This window comes from Falco punctatus (genome assembly GCF_963210335.1).
Source record: "Falco punctatus genome assembly, chromosome: 13".
NCBI classification, from domain to species: Eukaryota; Metazoa; Chordata; class Aves; order Falconiformes; family Falconidae; genus Falco; species Falco punctatus.
In genome coordinates, this window is record NC_137593.1 from 8,988,326 (window position 1) to 9,007,963 (window position 19,638).

General features: G+C 42.7%; 2 protein-coding genes across 2 annotated transcripts in view; both read left to right on the forward strand.

Moving 5' to 3' along the window:
• Positions 1-24: 24 nt before the first annotated feature.
• NDUFB5 (NADH:ubiquinone oxidoreductase subunit B5) lies at positions 25-7,335 on the forward strand. The gene is made up of 6 exons (XM_080410054.1): positions 25-210; positions 908-996; positions 1,902-1,968; positions 2,714-2,775; positions 3,773-3,879; positions 4,720-7,335. The coding sequence occupies exons 1-6, from the start codon at positions 84-86 to the stop codon at positions 4,838-4,840; spliced, it is 573 nt and encodes a 190-aa protein (XP_080266180.1). The 5' UTR covers positions 25-83; the 3' UTR covers positions 4,841-7,335.
• Positions 7,336-8,121: 786 nt separating this feature from the next.
• Positions 8,122-19,638, forward strand: part of USP13 (ubiquitin specific peptidase 13) — a 56,976-nt gene continuing 45,459 nt past the window's right edge. Inside the window, exons 1-2 of the mRNA XM_080410055.1 lie at positions 8,122-8,982; positions 18,710-18,835. Coding sequence (XP_080266181.1) covers positions 8,830-8,982; positions 18,710-18,835 — 279 coding nt within the window. The 5' untranslated portion in view covers positions 8,122-8,829. The remainder of the gene's footprint in view (positions 8,983-18,709; positions 18,836-19,638) is intronic.

The following is a 19,638-nucleotide window of genomic DNA, read 5'->3' on the forward strand; positions in this document are numbered from 1 at the left end:
TTTCCAAGATGGCGGCTGCCTAGCTTCACCTCACCGCGGAAAGCAGCGGCGCCGCCGGCCCCGCCCCCGTGCCAGGTCCAGCTATGGCGGCCATGAGCCTGCTGCTTCGGGCAGCGGCTGCCTGGGGAGCTCGGCGGGTGGCGAGCGGCGCGGCGGGCAGCGCTCGCCTCCCCTGGCTTGTCGGGACCGCCCGCCTCCCCGGCACCGTCGGTAGGGCCTCGGCGGCGGGAATGAGGAGGGCGGGGGTGGCAGGGGCGAGGTGACCTTGGGGAGCGGAGGAGCGGGGTCCTGCTGAGGTGTCCTGCTGAGCAGAGGGGCGCGGAGGCCCCTCAGGGAGGCCCCCCCGGGGCGGCCGGTGCCAGACGGGGGCCGCGTCCCGGCGGAGCCGGGGGTCCGTCCGTCCGGGGCTGAGGGGGCCGGCGGGCCCGGGCCTGGCGCCGGGCCTGGGGCAAGAGCGCGGTGCTGAGCGGCCCGTTGTGGGCGCGGGGAAGGGCCCCGCGGGGCACTGCGCGTAGCTCTGTTCCGCTGAGAAATCCCGTTTCTTGGGCAAAACAGGGATGGGAATTGGTGGGAGGCCAGACCTGTGAACACGGCTGATGTGTGGATTTCCTTGGCCCTGTGTGTATTCAGTGATTTATTTGTTGGGACTTACAGGCAGAAACAGCGTCTAAAGTTAAGAAGAAAAACAGGAGGTTTAGCAATACAGGAGATTAGTTCACGCGGGCTCTGAGGAATATTGGCATCCTCCAGAAAAGCAGCGCCTAACTACTCAGCTGGTGCTATATACTGGTGCTATATACTCCTTTTTTTTTTCTTTTTTTTTTTTACGTGTTGTTGACCGTGACCTGGCACAATCATGAAAGGGAGGAAAAAAAAAAAAAACATAATGCTTTGGTTCTGCTTTCAGCACCTGTGCGACATAGCAGCGACCATGGGAAGAGAATGTTTATTATCAAGGCAACAAGTTTCTATGATACTCGATTTCTGAACTTGTTGGTGAGTTAAAAACAAATTTATTACATTCAGTGTGACACGTTGCTCGCAAATGGTGAAAGTGTCTAAAATAATAGCTTTCCCTGTTGTTCATGAGGTGGCGTCTAAAATGCGTTTGGTGCTATTCACATAAATAAGAACTTCCAGTCCTCCTCCTAATGAAATTTTTGTCGTCTATTGTAAAATCAGGGCCAGGTAAAGTAAAACGATTGGCTACATGGCAAAGATTGTGATAGGTAGTTAAATTAATGCTGTAGTAGCATTCTTAAATTATGTGTCTGTGTTCATACATGCATAACCTACAAATGCTTTCCATTCCGTCCTTCTTTTAAAAAGGTATGATGTTACTCTTCTGTAGGGTTTGCCTTCAGTTCCCTAAACCACTAATAGCACAGATGAGACTTAGGAAGCCTGACCTGAGTTTGACCGCTAAAAAGCTTGGTTTCAGATTATTATGAAAGCTAACAGCCAATTTGATACAACTCCCTTTGTGTGATCAGGCTTTCTGCATCTGTCTTCCACGGTGACCAAAGCCAGCAGCGGTTGTATTTATGTTGGATTATATTGCATTGGTGTTAGCGCCTCATTACAGTGAAACGCTGAAGCCAGTCATCACGTTCGTGGAGAGCGTTACTGTCTGCTTCTGCAGAGACTGACCTCTCCGGGAGATTGAAAGTTGAACTAAATAGGCTCATGGACTGACACAGCATCGCTGTTTCTGTATTATCTTTTTTAATTAATGCATTTTAAGGAGCAATATGTCTTCACATACAACATCCCTACCTAACCTGTGAATGCAAAGCAGAGAATTATTAGCTGTTGCATCATTACCAGACTAATCTTATCTAACTTTTGTCAGGCTTCCGAGTTTCCCATACTGTTTCTTTTTCTTTTTATCACCTATACAGAGATTCTATGTATTTCTGACAGGAATACCAGCGGCACTATTCATAACATATGTCAACATATTCATTGGTGAGTGCTCTGTCTTGACAAAGCTAAGTACACAGTCAGAGTTGCTAAATGGAAACTTAAGTATGCTGGATAGAAAGCAGAGATCTTTTAAGGCTTGCTTTTTGGAAGACCATGAAATAGGCCTAACAGTTACAGTAATATTGTATAAGTACATAGATGTTACCAGCATTTTTATTTTTCTGTAGTTGTTGCTTTTTTAAAAACAGAAAAATTCCATCTTTTGGCAGTTTCAAACAGCAGTGAGGTTTCATGAACAGTTCTGTATTCATATGAGGAACTTGTATTATCTTGTTTTACGTACTTCTTTAAGGCTGCATACGCTGCAACTGTCGTTTTTTATCTAGTAAAAAACCCAAAATTCAGCCTGACAGTACAAGTTTTAAATCTACTACTGTAATAATATGGAATTAATTTAATAGAGAAATAAGGAAAAATCCATGCTTTTAGCTTATATACTTTAAAGGGCATTTCTGTGGACTTGATCCAAGTTATTTCTTCTGTGCAGCTGCTGATTTCGCCCTTCTGTTGTGTGGCTTAAAGTCTGTGAGCTAGATGTGAATTGCGGTGTGAAGTGTCTGGAAAAATTACAGGTCCAATTTTACTGAATAGAGCTCAGATTGAGGGATTAAGTGCTCTTTATGTGAAATAACAGTTTTTCCTTAATGTGAAAGGCAGAACATAAGGTACTTTAAAAAAATAATAATAATACTTGAATTAAATGTTCCTCCCCTCCTTTCCTTGTCAGGTGAAGCTGAACTTGCAGAGATTCCTGAAGGGTATGTTCCAGATTACTGGGAATATTACAAAGTGAGTGTAACATGTAAAAGGGTGGCATGTTATGGACAGCCTTCCTCTTGATCGTACTTTCGGGAGTAAAATGTGTGGAGTATGATAATGAGGGTGGCCTTATCCCTGCCTTTGGGTATCGGTGCAGTAGAACTCAAATTGTGCAGTTATGATTTTGGTAAACTTTTTTTCCAGCTTTACAGAACACATGTGTTGCTGTAGGAAATCTGTTTATTGACACAAGTAGATGCAAATTGTCCTTAACTTTATGCAAGTAAACTGCTAAAACTATATGCCAAGAATTCTTTTATCATACTCCTAAATAGTTAGAACAGTCTTCTGTTCTCTTTATTCTTAGCAGGCAGTTTTTGTCTTTCTTGCTTTGGAACTAGACCATCTCAAGATACTGGAGTTTGAAGTGACATCAACATCACACATGCTTTTATATCTAGAACTAACTGAAGGTTTTTATAGTCAGAAACTAAAAGTTATGCTTCTTTCACCTCACTGTATTTTCTTAAAATTAGTCCCTGACTTCTAGCTGCAAGCACTATTTTGATTTTGATAAGAAGTAATTGAGTTCAGCAATGCTGTTATGACTGTTTCAACTCATCTAGGCTTTTGTTCCTAGTGAAATGACCTCGATGTGGAAGCAAAACTTTAAAATGTTACTGATTACGGTCAGAGGTTTGGAGTTATTTCTGTGATTACAGTGGCAGTTTAAGGAATTTCATCAGAAAGAAAATAAATTACGTGTCTTCCAGTAACTTAATTTTGCTACAGAATAGTCATCTGCAGGTTACTTTGGCATTAAAAATGGCAAAAGAAATACAGCTTTTTAGGGTTCTGATCTTTCAAATAGTTGAGCGCATTTTTAACTTAACTGTTATGGTTTGAATGGCAGCACCCATAGTGTTGATGACATGTTTTCAGGACTGGGAACATAGAAAATGATTTAATTATGATGACATTTCTACTTGGAAATTGCATAAATAATCTCTGCTTTTATATTTTTCAGCACCCTATAAGTCGCTGGATAGCTCGTTACTTGCTTGATCCCCCTGAAAAGGACTATGAGAAACAGATGGCTTTGCTTGATGTTGAAGCAAAGAAAACTGAACTTAGGTATAGTTGAAGGTTTTCAAATACTGATACATACTGTATTTTACTTTTTTATTTTGCTTAATATACTAAGATAGAGGCTGACATGAAGGGCTTATTTCTGTACCACTTGACCCTGAGTGCTTGCTCCACTGGCTGGTGCTGAAGTAGAGGTTACGGTATCTGTAGTCCCTGCCTCTTCAGTATTAACGTTATCAGAACTGGAACAATCCAAGGGCAGTCTTGTAAAACAACAGGTTCTCTTAAAAGCAGTTTGCATTTATAAAGGCATAGTTTTGTCTTCCCAAGTCTGATGCTCATAGCTTAATTAAGTGGCTAAATTACAGTTTGCAGGACTGATCGTGATCCTTGTTGGTGTTGAAAATTTTGTGGGCAGCAACGACATTATTGTACTGAGTTTATACTTACACAGAAGAAACTGTGGTGTTAGAATAAAGTTTGAGTTCCAGGAACTGTTGCTATTGGGACCGAGATAGCATAGCTTCTTCTCCCATCACATTTACTTATGATTTTCTTGCTTCTATTTATTTTTCATTAAAAGCTGTATCAAAACTGTCTAGTCCCTTACTAGGCAAGAGCCTGTGACAGAACTGATGTATTTGTTACTCTTTTGTGAGATGACTTGCCGAAAAAATTTGGAATGGAAGAATGTAATAGCTCATGTTTTAGCTGAACGCTTCATATTTTGATATTGCCTGTGCTTCAGTAGTATTTATGAACCATAGACGCTAAACTCACTGCTTTTGTCAGTAATGCCCTGATGTTAAACATAGATACATGTATAATTAAACCCAGTAAACTTCATGTTAAGTGTATCTGTTGCTCTTTTTTTTTTTTTTTTAGGCTGATGGAGTTGGAGGCACGTAAACTGATGAGACACAGGGGAGATGGACCTTGGTATCATTATGAAACACCTGATAAAAATCTTGTTGACAATTCTATGAAATCCACACCTGACAATTAAACAATTTTAAGACAATACACATGGTCTTAAATGCATACCGACAAATTGTGACTGAGCTATGTAATATACATCCTGCTGTTTGCTGATGGAAATTAATAAAAATAAACAATGTTTGTGTTGATTCTGATAATTTGAAAGAAACTGTGTGGCAGTTAAGCTATATAGCTGTTAAAGTTGTTAATCAGAAAAAATGCCTTATGTCAGTTGCCAACAATTACTTTTAATGCCTTGTGTCAGGTAATTTGTGGAAGATGAAGAAAGAAAAATACCTTCAGATCTTTGGAATATGAGGATTATATCTACCACTTCGGACAAATATTTTCTTTCTCATTACTTGTAGTCAGACTAATCTTTCGCTATTTTTTCCCCAACTTTTATGTTGTTCAACATGTGCTATCGTTTCCTCTGCGTTGTCTCAAAAGTTTCTCTCTTTACATAAGTTAATGCCCTTCATCCCTGCTCATGTCAGCCATGTTGCTCTTCCTTTATTAGTTTTGTCACCAGTTTCAAACTTTTTTCCTCTTGTGCATGTGTAATTCATGCTTGTCTGCTCATTCATTTTCTCATCTCACCTCCTGTGGTCCGTCTGTAAAAGACTTCTTATACAGACGGTTAAAAACAAAAACCCCTCAGACTAGCAAAGATGATTGACTTTGTGCATCTTTCTGAACTGGACAATCCTCTGTGTAGATCATCCAAAAAGTGGTCTCTGGAACACCTTTCTACATTGTTCTGGATGTTTTTGTTTGGGTTTTTTTCAATTTTGTTTTTAAATGAGCTTTAGAAGCATAACAGGTACTTTTGCTATGATGCTTGCTTCCTATTCTAAACAGTAATAGATCTAAAACAGAGGCACATAATCCCTCGTGGCAGAAAGTCTTCATTGATGAAAACAGTCGGTGCTCAGCACTATGTTAGTATTTCAGAAAACTCCTTACTGAGGGGCACCTACCACTGTCACATAACGTTCATGTTTTAAATATGTATCTAGTGACATGGAGAATCATGTGCCAAGTAGTTGTGGGGAGGGTAGTCTTTAAAATTAATTGTAAGGCAGCTTTGGTTTTATTACATCAGATATCTCCTGTGTTTTCAGAAGGCAGAATTTAGGCAGAAGTGTTTGCCTGTGACTATCCACAGTCAGATGAAGGAGCAGAAAGCAAAGGAAAAGTTCTTAAAGTGTGTGGTGCGTATAAATTCACTTTTTACTGATTTGTAGTGGATTTTGGAGGCCCAAGTCTTTCATGTAGTCTTGAAAATGCCGCCACAGTTCCGAAGCTATGCTCTGTCATGTAAAACTTCTCATGAGAAGGAAGAATTTCAGCAGACAAATATTAAAACTTAAGTATTTTCCTAGTAATGCTGTACATTTAACATCTTTAGCAATATATTCAAGTTACTGATACTGTTAACTTTCTACTTCTTGTAACAGGCTTGCTTAGTAAGATGAACAAGGGAAAAATAGGAAAATGGTTATTGAAGTTTGTAATGAAAAGTTTGCTAGATATCTGAAGAGCGAGGATCAAGCCAGGGAGAAGGTTAATGGGCTTTATGGACCACCTTATCCCTGCTTATGACCTTCTTCAGCTGTGTGATTACACAACTTCTAGTACATAAAAATATGTCTTGTCAGCAAAATCTCAAGATGAAAACTCAAAACTTTATACTCCCAATGCATTTAGTGTAGAGAAGCTGTATAAGCAGTTTTTGGAGATGAAAAGGGTAAACCTTCCTGGTAACATGTAGAATAACTCAAAGGCTGCTTTTCAAGCGTGAATTGGAAGGAAAAAAGCAAACCAAAAGAGTTTATATGAAAACTGAAGTGGATATGTGCCATGCAACCCCTACTAACCAAGAAATGCAGAAACATGTAAATTGAATAAGGCAAGTTGCCCCCAAGGACATCCACACATGTACCTGCCACGTGTTTTTAGAGCTTTACAGTTATTTTTCTACACTTTAGACAACTAGCAGGGAATATGAAGGGGGTGCACTCTTCATCCGGCAGACTTGCCACTGCGGGGGACGTGTTTCCTCGGGTTCTACCGGCCAGGTACTCCCCTGGTTTTACATGCCTCAGGGAGAACGATGGAAAGTGCCTCTTAAAGTTTATGACCCTGAACTATTCATCCACATTAAAAATTCTCACTTTTTTTAAGGAAGTAAGCCCAAGTCCTTTAGTAACCTGTGATCATTTTGTGGTTTGAAACTTAAACCACACTTTTGTTCCTTTACATTAAGCAACATTGCACCGACTACTTGAAACAAAGACCGTCCGTTTTGCTGTTTCCTAGCAGTGCCAAACTTTAGAAAAGACTGATTTTGTATCAGTGATTTGACTTGTCCTTTTTGTTTGAGTCAATGTTTCAGATCAGGCAGCTCATGTGTCTTCTTATGGCTTTCATTGTTTATAAATGCTGGATTAATCATAACAGAAGCTATTAAAAAAGTACAAAGTTGTCTTGGGTAAAATAAATCTGTCTGGTGACCCTGTATTTGTGTGTGTGGGTTTTTTATCCAGCATCCAGCAATGCTCACAAGTCTTCAACATAATGTCTGTTCTGAAGTCTAAGGTCATTCCACTGACATCATGTTCTGCCCTCGGTATTTCACATTGTTCCCAACACTTGATTAAATTGCTGAGAACAGACTGCACCGATCTGCTATCTCTCACAGACTGTTTTTGTAGTTGAATTAAATTGTAGTCGAATAAAACCTTACTTTTCAATTTTGTTGTTGAGATTTTACTAGAACTTCTGATTTTTGAGGTGAAAGGTGGTTCTAGCAAAGGTCACATCACCTGCTTGGAAGTGATTGATGAATCCTTGGATGTGATGTGGACTGCAGGTGGAAGGCTGTTTGTCTACATTATACATCTTAATTTTAAATGGATCAGTCATTTCTTTAATCCTGCTGCTGTCAAGGCTTATGCAATAGTTATTTGATATGGCTTGAAAAACTTAAATTTTGATGTTTTTTGTCCTACAAAGATACTTCACTCTGTTCCTCCTTCCCCTAACAGTATTCTTTAGAAGTGAAAAGCAAAGAGAAACACAGCAAATGCCATAAAAATGTCATTTTGAGCTAAAGGTACCGTCCCTCAAGGCATGAAATCTGGGTTTGGCTACCAGCTGGCTACTGGCACTGCCACAGGGTTCCTTAGACATCTCAGGCTGGGCATTCCCGCTCTGTATCCCAACAGCTTGTCCCTCCATACCGCCCTACTCCGCCTGCCCTGGCCGGCTGGGCCCACGGGCACCGCTCTCCCCGCTGCCCAGTGTCCGCTGCACCGCTGGGCCTCGCAGCTGAGGGACTTGGCAGGCAAAAGGCTTGTTCTAGGCACATGTGGCTTCCAAATCCTCGCCACCGGCACCTGAAACACAGGTATTAGTATTGGATTGCCTGAAAAATAAATGAAAGAGCCTGTAGCAGAGTAGTAGGGGGCAAAGGGAGACGTGCTCCGAGCTGCACTGAGAGACCGGGAGACGAAGTTCTTCGGGAAAGCAAGGTTTTTCTGGCGAAAGGCGTGCGCGCTTCCCGGCGGGCGGGCGCGGCCTGACCCCGGCTGCCGCGGGGCCCGGGCGAGGGAGCGGGGCGGGAGGAGCGGCCCCGGCTGCCGCCTAACGGCCGCCCGCGGCGCGCGCGCGGAGCGGGAATCGCCTCAGGAGAGCGGCCCCACGACCGCCGGGGGCACCGCACCGCGCCCGCCGCCGAGGGACGGCAGGAGGCCGCGGGGGGCTGCCAGGCGCGGCCCGCCCCCACCGCCCTGCCCCTCCTTCCCTCCCGCCCTCGCTGGGACCCCCAAGTGCCGCCGCAGCTGGTGCCGCTCCCGCTGCCATTGGATTAAAAATAGCATCTTCCCTCCCCCTCCCCTCCCTCAGGCCCGGCTCCCGCCGCCGCCGCGCCCTGCCCCGGGCCCGCCTGCCCTCTGCCTCCATTGCCCTCGCATCGCCCGCTCGCCGTCGGCCGGCCGGCCGCAGGGAGGGAGCATGCAGCGGGCCGCGCTGTTCAGCGGCGGCGATGCGCAGATGGCCGCCGGGGACCTGGGCGAGCTGCTCGTCCCCTACATGCCCACGATCCGGGTGCCCAAGTCAGGGGACCGGGTCTACAAGACGGAATGTGCCTTCTCCTACGACTCGCCTGTGAGTGCAGCGAAGCCGCCCCCGGCTGCCTCCGCTCCCTCTCCCCGCCGCGGGCTACCGACCTGCCCTCCGCCGGCGCCCTGCGGCAAATCCCGCCCCTCCTACGGCCCCTTCCCCGCTCCCCGCTGCACCTCCGGCGCCCACGGCAGCCCCTCGCCCTCCTCCCGAGCCGCCGCCTCCCCCTCAGGCTTCACAACCTTCCCCATCCCTTCCTTCGCCTGCCTCCACCTGCCGTGGCCTCCGCCGCAGCCAGGTCCCCGCCCGGGCTCGCTGCCGCCCCGCCACGCGTGGGGGTCGCGGCGGGGGGGGCCGGCCTGCCCCGCACCGCGCGGGCTGCGGCTGTCGGGGCGCCTCACGGCGAAGCGCTGCCGGCTCGCACGCAGCAGCGGTGTTCCTTCGCTTGTTTATTTATTTTTCTCCTTAAGGCGGTCTGAAGTGGTTGCTTAGACACGGGGATTTTGCGGGTTCGGGGAAAACTTCCCTGCCTGCTGGGAAATGGGCTCCGGCTGGCCGAGCTCTCCCCGCGCCCCCCGCAGCCCTTGTTCTTACTTTCAGGCTGCGGTAGTGAGAAGGGGCAGTAGCTGGTTCCCTCGGTTGCAGGTTTTGGCTAGCAGGTGCCAATCGTTTTGCTTTCCTGCTGCCTTGGTGATCATTCTGCTTTGTAAAATCTTCAGAGAAAGCCTTCAAAAACTCAACCTGAGAATTGGTGTGAAACACCTTCCTTCCCACAGTTTAGTTTCACCGCTATACTTTAATGAACCTGTAACATTTCCCTGCTAGCTTGTTTAGTTTGCTTTTAAATGAACGTTTCGTGTACAGTAAGCTTTCTACAGTGTTACAGATGTCTTGCAAAACTACCACAAACTCCCTCAGATCACATGTGTTCAGTGGCAGATTTGGGGCCTAATTTTTGACTTTGCTGATAATAGTGGAAGCCTTCATAAAACAGTAATGGTCAATGCTTTAAGAAACAGGTGCTTAAAATTACACTTTTAAAATGGAGCTGAAATTTTATTAAAAGTTACTTCTCCATGTGAAACTGAGATTTCCTGGAGGCAATTGAGCACTTAATATTGATGTTAAGGTCCATGGCAGCAATGAAAAGGAACCTCAGGGTTTACATTACAGAATATTCAACGAAAGGTAAGTTTCAGATGGATTTTTGAATCCATTATCCCCCTCTCTTTGATAATTCCTTCTAATACAGAAAATCAAAATTGGTTTTAAAGGTGACTCAGCTGTCTGGTGTTCATCATGTCTTGTTGAACAGAGGTTATTTTTACCCACACTCTTCAGGATCTCAAGTGTCACCCAGCAGCCCTGACTGTACTGGGAGGCGGTCTGATTAAAATTGCTAAATCAGACTCTGCTGCAGAGGTGTTAATTGCATTATATACTTAATAAGTTTTTTTTGGGGGGGAAGATCATTGTGCCACAACATTTCCTTCAAATTTATGCTTAGGTGAACACATAGTTTTTAATAATGCTTTTGGGCTTCTTCAAATTTATGATTTATAAAAAATATCTATTAACAAGTAGGAAGGGATATTAAATACTGCTATAGATTAAAAATGAACCAATCATCACTTCTTCCTCCCCTGCCCCCCAAACAAGCCTCAAGTAAACAGTGAAAGCTGTGTTTAGCAAAACAATGTTTGCTCAAAACATTTGAGCAAAATTTAACAAACTAGGTATAAAAGTAGCAAAAGGAGTTGGAATCACAATGTGTAATTTTTTAAATTTATTTTTTCCCCAAAATGTTTAATCCTTTTGACTTTATTGGGAAGATATTTCATATTTTGGAAAATATTCCCCTCTGTTAAAGCTTTTAAAAATTGCATTATAGGTATTCACTGGACAAAAGCTTTGGCTGAACCTATGCAGTACCAGTAAAAATAAAACTAGTCTCCATTTCTATTGTTTCCTGTGGCTTTTCAGCCCATACCACTCCTTATCTTAGCTGAGCAAAGCACTGGTCTCAGACTTTATTTTTTATTACCATATAATCTAACAGATATTTAGATACTGTTTCTAGGATGATGATTCTAAAGGGCAAATGTGCTTTCTTGGGTAAAACACCATCGTTTACAAATTGAAAAGAGCAGAGCTGTGTTTTTACCATCTTTCATTCAGAAGAAAAGTGAAAGGACACAGACAGATTGTTGCCTTGGCTAAAGGGAGATGTTTGTCTCTGTATACTTTGTATTAGGTTGGTTTTGTGACTTAGTTTCTTAGGTTAGCTATATATAACCTAAGTGAGCCTTTTCCTGTTGAGGGGTCTGCCTCTTTTTGAAAGAAAATAAACTGTTTTGTTATAATAGTAAAGCAAATGATCAATGTTAAAAAACACACTCTTGGTTTGGTTATCCATGGTAAAATTCCAGATTATGTTTTTGAGAGGGGAGGTGTTTTCTCTTGTAAGCTTATTTCTCAGTATTTCCTCGTGTCTTCTCATTTTGCCATTTTGAATATGGTCCTTGTTACAGTTTAGGTTCAGCAAGTCACCCGAGTCAGAGCAATGCAAGATGTTCTGTTCTGTCACTTTTCTTCAATACCTGATCTTATTTCAGTAGTTTCTTTCATTAACACTATAAAACCATCTCTCAGGTTTTACCTTTTTTTTTTTTTTTTCTCTCTCTCTCTAAATAAGGGAATTCCCTTATAGAGAAGTAAATTTCCCGAGTGACACACCTGGTCACACGGTGGCTCTATACTCGAGTTTCTTTAGCTAGACTGCTAGTATATTGGTACTTTCCCTGTAAGAAAGTGTTGAGATCTTTCAAATACTCACAGGTTTGATGGTTTTTAGTGTATTAGGATGTAGAGTATTAGTTTTATAGAGGAAGATTCTGTAGTAATTTTGAAAATGACCAGGAAGACAAAGATGGTCAAAACCAGAGCTTTTTGTGTCAGGGGGTGCCAAAGAAAAGGAGGTACTGGGTGTGAGTTGCTCCATCTTTTACTTACAATTGTGCAAAGCTTAACAAAAAGCAAGACCTGGCTTTTGCAGACCTGTTTGTCACTGTCAGTTGTGTCCTCTTGTCTGGATTTGAGCAGTGTAGTGTCACTGAAGATCTATGTCCCAGTGGATACAGGCAAGTTCACTGATTGTTCTCAAAACTGGTTGATGTTCCCTTTCCAAGAGTTTTAAATCTTATTTCCTTGGGTGAAGATCTGAGAACAATGGCACTTTTGTGCTACAAAGGGGCGTTAGTTCACAGATTTCAGAAGTGTGAGTATAGGAGAGGTACAAGTGGATATTCAGTGTATTTTTTCCACGTGGATTAACTGTAGCATGATGATAGTGTCAGAAAGATGGTATTGTTAGAATGACCAGTCAACAGATGAGAAATTCATATCCTTAGATTCGGCCTATTTCCAACAGAATGCACTAGGTTTGGTTTCCAGGAAAGTTGGCAGAAACAGGAGGCAAATTTCTGTGTACTTAAGAGCCCTAATAACACTTTTTAGTTTCGTGTCTCATAAGATTAGAAAATACGCTTTTTTATGACATAATTTTTGATGCCTTTTATGAGCTTTTTTTTCTCTTCTTTTTCTTTTCTTTTCTTTGGGGTGACTTCTAGAAAAAATACGTTTCTCTAATGAGGGCTCCTATTCTAGTTAGCCATTGATTCTTCATACAGAAATTGAGGAGGGAAGCAAGGCTGCCTACAGAACACAAGCGCAGCCCAGTACTGATTATTACTCCCTCTAGTGACTGGCGCAGCAGTTGTAGTAGCCTGCCGCTTCCCTACAATTAGACCGATGAAGTCCTATACCTCTCATCTTTTAGATCTGACACAGAGTCGTCCCTCTTGGTGACTGCTTTTCTGTATCTGTGCCACTGTGATGTAGGTTTTTTCTCTCCTATTTTTTCCACTGTGACCTCTCTTCCTCTTTTGGTGGATAAGCCTGACTTTGTGTTCAGTAGAATGCAGGAGGCGAAAAGGTTGCGTTATATAATCTTTTGTCATATTTCTATAGAAGTATAGTACTCAGCTGGAAACTCCACCTTTTAATGGGATCCTTGTCTCAAAGACCTCTGATCATTTTAGACCAGATGTATCTGAGGGAGAGGCAAAAGGAATAGAAAAGGGGTACGAAATGGAGTATAAGAAAGGCTTGCATGCAGGCTATGCATGTGGTAGATGGATATGCTTTGAAACCTTCCCTAGGAGGGGCATTGGTTACAACCACAGCACAGGTCATGAGTCCGACAAAGTGACGGGACCAAGCAGTCTGGTTCTGTAGATTGCAGGACTCTGAGCAGCTTAAAGCTTGGCTTGACTCTGCTGCTTGCTGCTGACAACAGCTTCCTTTGTGAATCTTGCTGACTTTGTGGCTCAGGGACTCTCTAATGGTTATGTTAGGACAATTCCCAAAGGCTAAACTGTGCTGATGCTCTGCTCTTTATTAGATGTTACAGTTTAGAATGAAATCCTTGAGAGTCTGGAGTGCATAATGGATAGCAGCAACCATGCTGCATAAAACTTTCTAGAAACAAGCACCTTCTGCCTGGGTGTTCATTTGGTCAATATTCCTTGAAGAAAATTAGAAAGTCACTGGGGCCACTGCCTGGAAGGCGTAGGCTGGTGTCTTATTCCTAATGATGGGATGGGAGCAGCAGTGAGGAAACAAGTAAGAGGACTGAATACACCAAGACAAAATCTAATACCCCAGACAAAGGATTTTGGCCTAGCTGCAAAACTACCTCTCCATTACTGGGGCAGTGAATTGCTTGGTAGTGGGTGATCACCTGAAAGATCAGAGCAGTGTTGTACCGTTGCATCGCAGGGAGATACCAAAGCTGTCTGTTCCGTGGGCGAGTTTTGCTGGCTGGGAGTGCACTAGGACACTAAAGTTAACTAAATGGTTTTCCAAAGTTGACGAATGGTAAAATCAGTAAGGGTTGTGCCTGCAGTGGCTTACAAATGAGAAATAACTATGCAGCTTCAGAGAACAACCAGTGTGTACCTGCATTGTGCATTTCTGTGGGTTTGATCTAAATTTGTATCTTTGCCCTTCCCTCTATATATGTGACTGACCAAACTTTAGTTATTCTGTTATCCAGAGTGATGATGGGCTAGAATATTTTGGGTAGCAGAGAGACTTTGATGGTAAGGTACGTGGAGTGCTAGAGGATAAATACACAGGTGCAGATGAATGGAGAACCCTGGAGCTCTGCTGAAGTGCTATGGAACCATTAGGTTTCATCTGAACCCTTCTCCCAGATTTTCTGTTCTGGAAGCACAGCACTGTCTTTGTGACCGAGGGAATTGTACAGCTAGGGCTCTGCACAAAACAAAAATCATCAGCTCCTCTCTAAATCTAAACACTGCTGCCATGGAAGTGGTACAGGTGGCACTGCTTGAGCTGTGGTATTGGGCTTGAGCTAGAAAGTAAACTGTGATGGGTCTGAGACATCTCTATCAGTGGCCCACGCGATCAGCACCTGGATAATCTGACCCCAAACAGTGTTGATTGATGGGTCAACGTTCTGTATCCTGGTTGCAGTTAGAAGTACTCATGATGTAATGTTAGTTTTGCCATTGTATCTGCTCACTTGTCGTGAAGCCTTGATCCTGCCTGTGAATGTGACTTGTACAAGATACTGCTTCAGAATTACATATGCCCTGCTCTGGAGCCTGCCTATGATTTATGCATGGGAGTGAGCAGTCGATCTACCTCTTGGAATGGTCATTTTTTGTAGAGAAATACTCTCACAGAAACCATGGCAGAATGCGCAGAGCAGCCAGTGACCCTCTGTCATAACTGGCACTTTTTGCTTTATATGTGATAGGATGAAAAAACTTTTCATTCTTTACATTTGGGTATAGAGACTTGTGAAGACTCAAGGTGCCATTTTATTGTCTTCTCTGATACCTGTATTAGCAAAATTTACCATTGTTCTAGTGGATCTAAAGCATACACCTTTACAGTAAGTGTTACAAGTCTGTAATTGTTTGCCATGTTAGTAGATCACCACAGCAATTATGTTTTTATAAAATCATTGTTGTCTGAGCCATCTCAGGAGTTGAAATTGCTAAACCTTAGATTTTCCAGAGGGATCTGAATGATAATGGAATGCAGGTCATTAGTTCAAATCCTGATCAGGTTAGTAGTGTTTGAAAGCTATTAGTGTCTGGTGCTCCAAGCGTGTGTGGAGTGAGGTGGTGATCTTTCGGTTTCCACATGGACTGGCGTTTGTTTGCCGTGCCGCTCATCCACCAGCTTCCCTGCACTGTTTTTCAGGCCTGAGAGGGAGTAACTTAGTTGCGTTTTAGGTCTCTCTCACTGCAGATTCCCCTGCCCCTTGCTTTCTTCATCTTACCTCTGCAAAACATGAATTATTATCTAAATAAGTAAGAGATTTTTTTTTTTTTAAATACTTTCCTTCCTGGTGCGGACTGCATGTCTCCCTCTCTATCAATGAAGTGTCTAGCATACTACGACCGTCTTAGCATCAAAGAACAGGAAAAGCATCTCTTTTCCTTCTGCTTAGAGGGTAAGAAGACAGCCTACTCTCAAGTGGCCTTCTGGGTAGTGATCAAGGCCTGAGCATGTACAAGTTTCTGCCCCAACAATGTCTTTAGATTGGAGTAATAAGGAAAGCAAAATACATTACTTTATCCTAAACTTCACACTACATGCACACTACATGCTGAGGCAAGAATTGGGGGAGGGGGGAGAACCCAACTAAAATTCCTGGTTTTATCTCTCAGGACAACCAATATTTTTCTGGCGTAAAATAGGGTCTTCAGTACTTTAGATATGTTGCCTTCCTCCAGCATGAACTTTCACACATCTCTAAAATGACTATTGATTACAAAGATTCACATGCCACTGCCTGTGTAAAATACTGTTCCTTCCAGAACTGGTTGTGTGCTAATTAGGGTTAAATTCATCAGCACAAAGCCTGTCTTAGATCACAGTCAGGTGTTCTTTGAGCACCAAACAGGGACCTAATCCTTTATACAGCCTTCTGCAAAGGTGGCTTTTTCATGTTTGCCCCTGTTTTGCTGTGACCTTTTAGGCTTCTGAACAGTTTGTCCACTTCTTTCCAAGTTGTGTGAGAATAGTCTGCCTGTGTTCTCCAGGAGAAATAACTGTTTTTTTAGTAACCACAACCAACTTACTCAGGTTCTACATTTAGCTGGTATACTGAAAGATTGTTCATAGGCTGCTTATCAGAAACGGTTCAGTGGTCTCTTGGATTTCCTCCAGAAAAAGAGAGAACGGTCTCCAAGAAAACAAAATCATCAACAAAGTTCCTAAGACCCTAGAGTGACAACACCATGTATTTTTATTAGGCTGGGTACCTATAGGATTCTCTTGTAGAGAACACATCCGTGACTTTATCACAGGAGATAATGCAAAAAGATTTGGAGTCTGCAAAAGTATAATGGGCCTTAAAGTAGATAAATCTGTGAAAGAGTAGCGAAAATTAAAATAAAGGTAATACATTTTAAATACAATCATATTTTATGAATATTTTGCGTACCAGATTTGGAGTTTTCTTTTAACAACTTCATTACCTTTGAGCACAATTGTAGATACTGGTCCTGTTCTCAAGGCTGTGAATATTTCAAATTTAAGGGAGCTGTGTTTTTTATAAATAGAATCTCAGGTAAGGGTTATGTGGATCAGAAAAGAGATGGATAAGTAGTTTACTATATATTTTGCAGAAATAATTGTGATATCTAGATGCTGAAAGAATGACTTCATGGTGTATGTTGTGTGAATGGCAGATTGCTAATTTGAATCCTAGAATGCTCAATGCAATTTCTTGTCCTTTAAAGACAGGTAAAGCAACATCTGTATAATTCATTGCGTGTTCATCTTTCAGCTAAATCAAAAGCTGAAACTTGTATGTGTTGGTTTACATTAAGAAAAATGGAAGAAACAGATATTTTCTAATGTCTTGGGGTAAAATGCCATTCTCTGGTCTCAATTTATGTTTGGCTGTGCTGGCTGCTGTGGAAGTGCTGGTATTTATTAGCCTCTGAGGCTGTTCTTCAGTTCTGGCTTTAGTTGTATTGATACAAATGAATGTGTTGGAAAGCAGCATGCAGGTAGTGCTAAGCTGGAAGCTCAGATTCCTTCCAGTCCTACAGAAATACTCATTGCCAGTCTTTGCAGCAGGCTGGGCGGGATTAACTGGCGTTAGAGTGGGACATTCAAGCCTGGTTTGGGAACAGTGGTGGGAGGGAAGAGACTTGTCAGGCCCTAGCTGATCTGTGCCAGGTATCAAAAGAGCAACAACTACTCAATGCTATTAGCCCTTCACCTTTTTTTTTCTGGAATAGAATAAGGTCTATTAACCTGATGCTGGTTAAGGAAAGCATTGGAGATCCACTGCGATCTCTGTCAGACTTGCCCTCTGCTACTTGTTCCAGTCCACAGGGCTGGAGAGAACCTAACTCGTGCCACAGCTGGCACAGCACGATGGAGAGCTTTGTGCTCCCTCGTAGAGGGGCCTGGCTGGGCTCCAAGGTAGAGTGGAGGTTCCTGCCTGGTAGAGCCTTGAAGAGAGGTAGGCCAGGCAGGAGAGAACTTCCTGGTTTACTGTACTGAATGTGTTTCAGGTGTGGCACTAGCAGGTGGTGTCCAGTCACAGCAATTGTTGCTGTAACAATTCTCAATACATGATTATGCACATGTATGCACCTACTGTTACTTGTTTCTGGAGATAATGTGTGGGTCTTTTGGTTTTTTTAATTTCCTTCTAAGGTGCCTATGGATGAGTTTAGTTCATGTTGTTCTTTGGGGAATTTAATATGAGATGTTCTGTACTGTCCAATAACACGAACATGTTCACAATAGAAGGAAGACCACATTGCTTCTGAAAGGCTCAATCCTTGTTATGCATCACCTATTCAAAACAATGCATGCTAGAGGAGGGCTTAAACAGTCCAACACCAATGAACCAGATGGCTGAAAGTCCTCATGACAGTCTGAATGATGTAGGAGAGATCTGGGAGAGGCCTTAAAATGGAACAAGGTCCTAATAACAGCCAGCATCAACACCCGGCTTTTGGGTCAGCAAAAAGTGATGGGACTCCCACCAGGTTATGTTACTGAAATGTCAGCATCTGTGATCATTACCAGGAATATGTGCCTTTGTATTTCCTTTGTAGAGCCCTTGTCTCTGAGCTCTCTCATTGCATGAACAGAGAGAATCCCTGATACTGACACTTGCCAGTTTTCTTGCTAGCCAGTTCTAAGAGCTGTAAGATCGCTTGAGATCTGTTTTTCTCAGGCAAGATTGTGATCAATAGTAGAAGTTGTGGCTAAAGCCCTGAAGCATGAGTTTTGCCATGCTTTTGATTTGTAATGTTGTTCTTTCAATCAGATTGCCAAAAAAAGTTCTTCTATTTCAAACAAATGTCTGTGCTTCGTTATTTTGGTTGCTTTAAGAATTTCTGTGCCTACAGATCTCTGGATTGGGCACTCAAGCGGATTTTTTCAAGACTAACTCTAGACCTCTGATTTGGACACTCACTAATCTGTAGCTGTAACCTGTTTCAATGAGTTTTTATAGGCTGTGTTATGGTGTGGAAGTTTTAGAGGACTGATGATGTAAACCCCATAATGTGCTATGAAAGCTATGTTTTAAGGGCTTGCCTGGTAACAGAAAGGGTCTGCAGTTCTTCTTTTCTGCTTGCTGAGTCCTTTCTGTCCGGTTCAGCTCCTTCTGTGCTGTAACTATTTGTGTCATTCCTTTTAGGATTCAGAAGGAGGTCTCTATGTGTGCATGAACACGTTTCTGGGATTTGGAAGGGAACACATTGAAAGGCATTACCGGAAAACAGGACAGTGTGTATATTTGCATCTGAAACGACATGTGATAGAGGTGAGACTTGTGGATTCCCAACTAACTACCCCAGCAGTTCTTGGGTCTCTTGCACTTGTTTAGGTAATGCATTTCAGACATAGATCAAATCTTGAATGACAGAAATGAACATTTTCAGATTTGAGGCTGAATATCAAATTCAGGTGCTTGGATCCCAACCTATCCTATAGCTTCAGTTCTGAGATGAATCAAAAGCCCTAAAGAGTCAGATCTTAAATGCAGCTTGTCGCCTGACTTCCACTGATCTGTTTTACTACATGCTTCTGCGTGTCACACAATATTGTCTGCATATTATGTGCATGCTGTAGGTAACTAACTGAAGCCTGCCTTTGAAGTGTAGAATTACTGGTTTTTGGTTCAGATTTGGCTGGAAGATTCTGAGTTTTAGTTTGTTTTGTGGTTGGTTTTTTTTATATATGAGGTTTAATCTTGAAGTGTCAGGACTTCTTTTCATCCTAAGATTTCTGTACAATTAAATCATGAGCCCTAACTCTGACCTAGCCTGGGATCTAAAGGTTAGCTTTAATGCTGGATTCTAAAGCCACACACTGTCCTCATTTAGTCTTACACCACAACACTCATGGATGTATATATACAAACTTTGTGTTCACTGTTCTTCCATACCATAATATCACTGCACATCAACAATAACTTATAACCTGTGCTTCTGTTTGTGTGTGATTTGTCTGGCATCTTTAAAGGGCTGTTAATGACTTCTGACCTGAGCTATCTGGAAGGCACTGGCTTTGCTTATAGCTTGCTCTCCCACAAGCACTGTCTATTTTGGCAAGTTAGAGGGCCTA

Coding starts and splice junctions, on each gene's coding strand:
- NDUFB5 (XM_080410054.1), top strand. CDS start 84: ATGGCGGCCATGAGCCTGCTGCTTCGGGCAGCGGCTGCCTGGGGAGCT. Junction 211..907: donor CCGCCTCCCCGGCACCGTCG/GTAGGGCCTCGG, acceptor TTCTGCTTTCAG/CACCTGTGCGACATAGCAGC. Junction 997..1,901: donor CTCGATTTCTGAACTTGTTG/GTGAGTTAAAAA, acceptor TCACCTATACAG/AGATTCTATGTATTTCTGAC.